Source organism: Pteronotus mesoamericanus, unplaced genomic scaffold (assembly GCF_021234165.1).
Source record: "Pteronotus mesoamericanus isolate MK-2021 breed Mesoamerican mustached bat unplaced genomic scaffold, CSHL_Meso_final contig_74, whole genome shotgun sequence".
NCBI lineage: Eukaryota > Metazoa > Chordata > Mammalia > Chiroptera > Mormoopidae > Pteronotus > Pteronotus mesoamericanus.
Genome location: NW_026555247.1, coordinates 21,726,915 through 21,735,106, shown reverse-complemented (window position 1 = coordinate 21,735,106; position 8,192 = coordinate 21,726,915). Strand labels below are relative to the sequence as shown.

The 8,192-nt window shown below is 37.6% G+C and overlaps 1 protein-coding gene across 2 annotated transcripts in view; it reads right to left on the bottom strand.

The window, feature by feature from the left end:
* Positions 1-3,085: 3,085 nt before the first annotated feature.
* The window catches only part of PIK3C3 (phosphatidylinositol 3-kinase catalytic subunit type 3), a 109,637-nt gene continuing 104,530 nt past the window's right edge, over positions 3,086-8,192 (bottom strand). For both annotated transcript variants that reach the window (XM_054583578.1, XM_054583579.1), the window contains exon 25: positions 3,086-4,051. In XM_054583578.1, the coding sequence (XP_054439553.1) occupies positions 4,037-4,051 (15 nt within the window). In that variant the 3' untranslated portion in view covers positions 3,086-4,036. The remainder of the gene's footprint in view (positions 4,052-8,192) is intronic.

Genomic DNA, 8,192 nt, shown 5'->3' with positions numbered 1-8,192 from the left:
AACTGAGAACTGAAGAAACACCTAAGTTCTTGTTAAATTCTATTGTTCATTCAAGTATGGGTTACTATACTTATTTTGAGCTTATTTATATTCATATCCCCACGTCCATGTTTTGAATAGCAATATTAGGATGCCATATTTTCTATTTTTTTTAAAAGAAAAATCAGACACTTTATTTGGGGAGTTATCTTGTAAAATCAAACCAGAAAAAAAAAAAAAAAGCAAAACCAAAAACAAAAACCAAAAAACAGGATCCCTTGGAGAAGGCTGACTCCAGGGATGGGGCACAGAAGCTGTAACTCGAGCCCAGCTCACTGTGTGCAAAGAAGGAAGGGCTCCAAGAATACTGGGGACATGTCAGGAGACAGACACGTCAGTTCTGAGCAATTTTACTATCAAAGTAGGTGATAATAAGAATGCATTTATAGTAATATAAACAGGGATCCATCAAGTCCATACTAATACAAATAAATGAATAAATAATGGTGAAAGGAGAGCTCTACCTTACCTTAGAACACTAACAAGTGGAGAAAGAATAATGTAAATTTTTTTAAATCACCATTTGGCTTTCATCATAGTAATACTTGATTCAGGCAAGAATCATCAATCTATGCTAAAATCAGTGGCTAAAAGCTTGGTTAAGAGAATAACAGGATATTTACATAGTTTCAAAGTATTTCCTAATAAAATACACGAACTGCTCATTAATTTACAAGCATAAAATACAAATGAACTAACTTCAGGATGGAAAGTTGGAAAACACGGTATTAACCAAGTAATAAAAGTTACCACCACCAGAAGCAGGATAAATTGACATGTGCCTTCTAACAAGATGCCTTGAGAACACAGCATTACTTCTTAAGTATTCTTAGCAAAAAATGAGTAATCCTTCAGGGGAATTCGACAAACCCAAACTGTAGGGTTTTCTACAAAGTGAGTGCCTTGTACTTTTATATAACTCCATACTTTATTTAGATTTCTTCAGTTTTTAGCTAATCTCCCTTTTTAGTTCTGGGATCCCACCTGAATGGTATGCATTCTTTATGGTAAAGTGTTAATATGTCAAATTACTCATTTTAGAAAACCAAGATTTTTTTTCATTATAGAAAGTTCATGTCATTTTTGAAATTTATCTGCTAAAAAGTCCTCCTAATAGTCTTAATCTGGTTTATGTTTTAAAAATTACAATGTTAAATCTATGTGAAAAGATATAAGGGACATCACGATTCTAGGTTACTAGTAATCGTTGCATGGTTAAGATTTATTCTGCCTGCATGTTTTTCCTGAGTAATTTATTTCCCATCTCATTGCAAGTACGACTATGTGGCTGTGGCATAATGATGCAACTCAGTTTCCTAGAAATTTGTTTAATTTACTTCATGGGCTCCTGCCTGTCTGCCTGTGTCTTTGGTAACCGTGTCCATGACCAAAAGAAAGAAAAGAAAAAGGAAGAGGCTTTCGTTTTGGAGGATTCAAGACCAATGGGACAGACACGCACGCACGCACGCACGCACGCACGCACGCACGCCCCCACTCGGGGTAGGTACTGTCACCACTGGCTCAGTGAGAATCTGATAGTCAAGGCTGTGACCACACGAATCTGAGGAAGTTAACTTCAAATCCCAACTATGCTCTCACTTGCAGCCTAACCTTGAGCAGAAGATTCAACCACCTTCAACTTCGAGAAAATGGGGAGATATTTCTACCTTTCAGGACTGTTACGCAGCACAGTGAGATAAGGCACATGAAGCAACTAGCATAGTCCTGACATGTAACAGTTAAGCCCTTATCACTAATGTTGGCTGCTATCATTACAGCATATACACAGCTGGAAACTTTAATACAAAGGGGTTAGGGGACATCCAACCCCAGTGTATGAAGAGCAAAAGTCAGGGTCTGTTAGCCCTTTACTTAGGAATGTGAATCACACTTCACTTCTGTTTCTAGTAGCCCCATTCTCAGTAGCTGCCTTCCACGATTTCTCGCCCCCAGTGAGAAATCTTACTCTGAACACTCACTGTCCATCGCCATGATACTCACACTTTTAAATTAAAGCATTACGTCCTCACAAATACATTTCTCAAGCTCAAAGCTAACTTTGTGCTTGAAATACTATAGAATTTGCCAAATCATTTGGGGTGGTGATGAAGATAAAGATATTGACTACACTGTAAAGATAAGAATTCTGAACAAGAAAACAGCAGAATTTGGGGGAAATAATAGGAGCAAAAAAGTTGCTTTGAGCAACAGAAATGAAGAATGATGAATCACTTTACTTTTGATGTAGCCTCACAACCCACACCCAAAATACTCTCAGCAAAACCACAGCCACCGCCTAGCCTCTCTGTCATTACCTGTCTTCCCTGCTAGAAAGCTGGGTCTCCCTTTTAATTCCTATCAAGTTTATTGAATACAGGATTACTCACGGTCAATTCTTTTTACTAGTTGTGTTTGCCCTTGTAGTTTTACTCCAAAAGTTATTTATAGAGCTCTGTAAACATGCTACTATTTATGCATAGCGTTGTGGAGTTTATAAAGATGGGTAAGATAGTACAGCTTTGCCTTAAAACAATCCCAACGGGGATGAGCAAGATATGACCCGAGGGTCAAGTCTAGCCACACCATTTGTTTACATGTTGTCTGCGGCTGCTTTTTACCATTAACATAAGAGCTGAACTGTTGTGACCAAGATCAATGTTTTTCAAAGCTGAAAATATTTATCATTTTGATCCTGTACAGAAAAAGTATGCCAATCTCTATAGGAGATGCAAGTATAACAAAAATGCCCCATTTTACTAAATGCCAATTCAAAAATGTTAACTGAAGAATTACAAGAATTCAAAAGGTTGGAGAGGTCGCTTGCAACAGGGTTGTTTTAAGAAGACTTTTGGGAGGTGCCAACAGAAACAGAACTAAAACTATGAGAATAGAGATGGATTAAAAGTTTCTGAGCAACAAAAAATGATGTAAAAATGTGAAGCAAGGAAAAAGCAAGATAGAGGATGGAGTTTGCCAATCAGTTTGGGCACAGACTCTCTAATGAAGATTTGCAAAGGTCTGTTCATCTTTACAGTTCTTCTAATCCGCATGTGTTCTCTAGAAATCACATTCCATATGCCTTTAGGATGTCTCCTAATTATTCGCTTCCTTTCCAGCTGGTAACCCCACTCTAAAGAGACAAGCTCACAGATAAGAATTTAGTGACAAGTAAACATTATAATTAATGGTATTCTCTGAAAGGGTGCTTTCAGTTAACCTTCTTAATCTTTTCTGTTATTTGATATTTATATTTATTTGGCACCAAGAGAATGAGATACTCTTTTCCTTCCAAAACAAACCACGTGAATATGCAACATATTAATTTGCAAAGATTATGACTGTGTTGCTCTTCTCATTTGTGTGCATTTATTTTTCCCAAAGTTGCATGAAGCAAAAAAGCTAGACAGATGAGAGGGACTTCTAGTCTTAAAAAAATCATTTGGTTAAATCAGAGAGGATATATTACATTAATAGGGGAGCTATTTCAAAAGGCTAAAAAAATGAAGTTTACAGCAAAAAAATGTTGTTAGGAAGACAATTTATGCTTACACACACTCACATATATATAAAAATACAGGCTCAATATTAAAAGGTGCTGCTGTATTACCTTTTAGCCAGTTATCCAGATATGGCTACATTTTCATATCCTGCTTTATGTATTTACAAGGTAGGAGAACTATGTACCATAGTTTAAAAAACAAACAAAAAAACAAAACAAAAATAAAACCCCAAACTAGTATTAGAGAAAATGAATATCTTGTTTACCAATGTGTACATTTGAAAATAAATATATACAATATTTCAAAACAAAACCCTTCAAGACCATATTTAAGCAATGACATCCAAGGAATTCTGACACCATGTAACATTTAGGATATATGGTATCTTGAAGATTAAATGTGCTCTCTTGCTTGTTACTCTGAAATCTTCATTAGACAAGGTTGCTTCTAAGGTAGTTTTCTTCAGAGCCAAACCCCTTGACGGGCCAAACTCAGTTTCATTTTCTCCAGTACTGCAAAAATTAATAGCAAATAAAGAAACAGAAAATAATTAGCTTCATTATTCACAAAGAAAGATAAACAATAGTCTATAGTTTTATCAAATACTTAGAAAGAGAGGACCACATATTTCTTTTATAGGAAAAATAGAGCCCTTAGCTAATTCCAGTCCTTTTGAAAACAAAGTTCTATTTTTTAAAAAAAGTGAAATAATTAGTTTATTAAAGGCTATGAAGAGGATTCCAGTTAACCACAATGTACAAGATTCCTGAGACTGGGCTTAAAAAATAGTTTGTATGAGAAAATATTTTAGAGAAGGAATGTTTCCTGACTGTAAACTCCAAATGACCCACTCATCATGACATGGCTAAAATCCCACTGAATTCTGCAGGGACAGATAATCACTATTATGAGAAGTGAGCTGAGTTCTTGGTGCAGTCTTTTTAGAGAGGCTGTGAAAACCTGTAGTACATTCCACACACAGTCACTTCTACAGATACTTCATCCCACAACCACTTCACTCCAGAAAAGGTCTGGAAGAAAGTCCACGGGAGTAGTCCTGATAGAATAAGACAGGCCCAGTCAACCATTATTTGGGAACCAACACATTAACAGTGATCAATATTAAAATACTAAGTAGAAATTAAAGAAACCAACATTTATAGCACCTATTTTGTGCTGGGCACCCTCCTAGTTACTTCACAAAAGGTTTATGAAGAAGTGGCACTTCCCTCCCCACATTATTAGCGTCTCAAATTTCACGTTCAGTGAAATTGATAGAAAGCTACCTATTACTTTTGAGGACTATTTAATGCAAAAATAATCAGCAGCAGTTAAAGGTTGTCTTTAACATATACAGAAGCTATCAATCACCCACCCTTTCAGTAAGGGCAACTCTGATCGCTTTGTCTGGGTGAACAGACGCTGAATCATCCACACCTCACGCGCCCTCTTGTTCGATGCCATACATGCCGGCACCGTCTCAGAGGAATGGAGAATGTTGTTTCTGTGTAACAAAACTGTGTTTCTGTGAACTTCACCTCATTATTACTCTGAGAAAAAACATGATGGGAAGAAACCCAGACGAATGTGTTTGCATATGTGCACATGTGTGTGAAAATGTGAAAGACGCTGATTTTAATTTGATACAAATTAAAGAATGTGGTAAGATTTATTTTTAATGTTAATAAAAGAAATGTAATACGCAATTTGAAAAGTTGTTTGATGTTTTCTTAAAGGCAATATCAGAGAGAATGAACTTCTCAAACAGTCCTCGGCACTTGTATAAAGCCACACACACTCGACCGGTGCCTACAGTGTCGCAGGAATAGGCAGGTTCTGTGACAGACTCCAAGTTACTGCAGACAAAATGTTTACACACAGAAAGAGTCGGGACACACACACCAAAAAGTGGGCAAATGGGTCGGGGGCTCGTCCTAGGCAACGAGCACAGGGGTACTGCTTGGTCGGGGGGAGCCATTGAGGGGTATTACTGGGTATGAGGAGTTGTGTGGAAAGGTCATCAGAGCTACAAAGAAGGTTCTTTTTGATTGCTGGTAGAAGAAGATAAAAAGTTAAAATTTCAGGTTAAAGTCAAATTGTGAAGAATCCTCACTGACATGTGAGAAAGTCTAAAAACCCTGGAAACAATGAAAAACCGCGCAAGTATCTATGTATGCTTGTGTGAGAGAAATGCTGCTACTGAACAGATGGCTCTAATATATTTCTCAAATACTTCAAAGTGTCTGTGTCTGTGCAAAACCAGAGAAAAAATTAGTGGTAACTGTGTAGCAGAGGCAGCTCTAAATATTCAACCCCATGCACACGTGAAGACTTTAGACAACAGGGTCCGGTCTAACACAGAGGGGCAGGGGGACGGCAGCGTAACACCCGGCCGTCACTGAGGCAAGCAGGCAAGTCTTACCATGGGTTCCATTTAGGGGTGTTTGAAAACTCCCTCTGGAGAAGTTAAGGAAATTAAATTTATGTAGAAGAAAAATAAATTGCAGGACACTGTAGCTGAAAAATTACGGGGCATTCTGCTGACTGCTGCTATTACAATTATTAACTAATTTTAAGACCTCCAAGCATTTGCTGTGCACGGTGCTGACCGAGCGCGACAGGGAGCGCGGGGGGTTGATAAGGCTCAAGGCTGGTTTGGTCAACGTGAAAAGCAAGATGTTAGGCCATGTTTATCATACTTGTCTCAGATTAACTGTTTCCAATGCCTCCTTTGGTATCGTATTATATTGACTGCACAGCTTTTTTTTCTTTTGATGATCAGGTGAAAGGCTAAGGAAAGTTAAAAGATCATATTTAAGATTTAAAAGTATCCTTTTAAAAACTAGCTATTTGCAATGAAATTTATTCATATCTAATAAAGCTTAAATGTAGAATGGGAAACATTTATAAGCTACTGTATATTTCTATAACTCAGGGTGTGAGTTTGAATCTGGGTTTTGTCACCTATTAACCTTGAGAACTTGGGCAAGTTATTCATCCTGTCTAAGCCCGTTTTCTCACCTGTAAAACAGGCCCGGTGATACACCTACTTCACAGGAGTGAGGATTCAGGGAGGTAAAACAGAGAATATATTTTATATAATCCTGGCACATTTAAGTGCTGAAGATGCTGTTATTGTTGCTGCTACTGTTGCTTCTTTGCTGCTGCTGTTCTTATTCCTCCCAGGATAATTGGAATAAATTAGGAATAGATCAAGACACAAAATGATACAAAATAGTTTTGTATGATATGCGGTTTTATGTATTTATTTAAGCCACTGGTCTGAGAATTATGTGACTCTTTAGAAAATTGTTTACTAAATTAAAAAGCATTTGATTTTAGAGCAGAATTTCTTTTCCTTCCACAGAATTCAATGCATTTTGTTTTAGTCAATGAAATTTTTACATTGCTGTTCTTTATTCCTAAAGGTAAAATAAGGTCCATATAACACAAAGTCAGAAATGATGCTCTATTCTCTTCTCCTTCGGGCATCTTTTTCATCTCTACCTTTCAAACATCCTACACTGGGCTTAGGTGAAACAGGAATATAAATACACAAAACTACTCAAGGAAAGCTTTTCAAAAAGCAACAACACAGGAAGCTTTTCCTCCTAGTTCGGTACTGATGGCAAAAACAAAACAAACAAACAAACAAACAAAAGACCCCCACTGTTTCTTTGAGAGGAAGACAGGGCAGATGACTTGTGCTTAGAGGCCATGGCAGACAAAAAAACAGAAGCAGCAACACTGGAATCACACGCAGCATGGTAAGATGTCCTGTCACGGGAGCTCTAGGGATCTGAAAAGGGGAGCTCCTCCCACATTCATTAGAGGACATATGCTCTTCAGAGGAAATGTCAGGCAGAATAAGCATACCCTTTTCCTTCTTTTATTGTTTTATTTTAAATCTCCCCATATAGATTCCCTTCAGTTACGAAAACATAAAACGTGACTACACATTCATGTGCCCCTCTCTGGGGACCTGTGCTTTCCCTCCTTAAATACCACAGGGTTATGCAAGTATTCTTGCCAAATGGACAGCAGTGATGAGTTCTTAGCATCTTAGGTAAACTTCGTGAACCCAATCTGTTCTTATTTTTTTATGCTCAGTCTGGAAAAACACATCTCTAACTCTGGTTAGTCTACCAAGATTCAATTAGTTAATGAGATTTAATATGTATTAAGATGGATGGGAACCACATCCTGTTCTCCAGACTTCGGCCATCAGTCACTCAGTGAGGAGAGACACAGGCAGGCAAGAGAAGAAACGGGAGACACGGGCTGCGGCGTGAGGGCTCCAGTTTTAGAGCCGTTAGTGACCCAGACTGAGTGACCTCTACCGTTCTGTGCAGGACAGACTAGAGAGCCCATTAAAGATCATTTCAGCAGGGAGAAGAGATCTGATGATGTAATTTCAAAGACAGTGACCCAAATAAAAGTGTTTTTCAACGGAGATTTTGTACCACTAATAGGATGTTGCTAGGCAGCGAATATTGCAGTGTTTAATCTCTACCCTTTCCAGGGAATGGCATGATGGAAGAAAATAAAATAAATTTCAGCATTTCAAATAATAGTTGGTTCTGGCAATTTTTAGGTTGTCTTGTAGAATATTGGTTCTTTTACACTGAAACAACTATAACTACTTTTTTAACA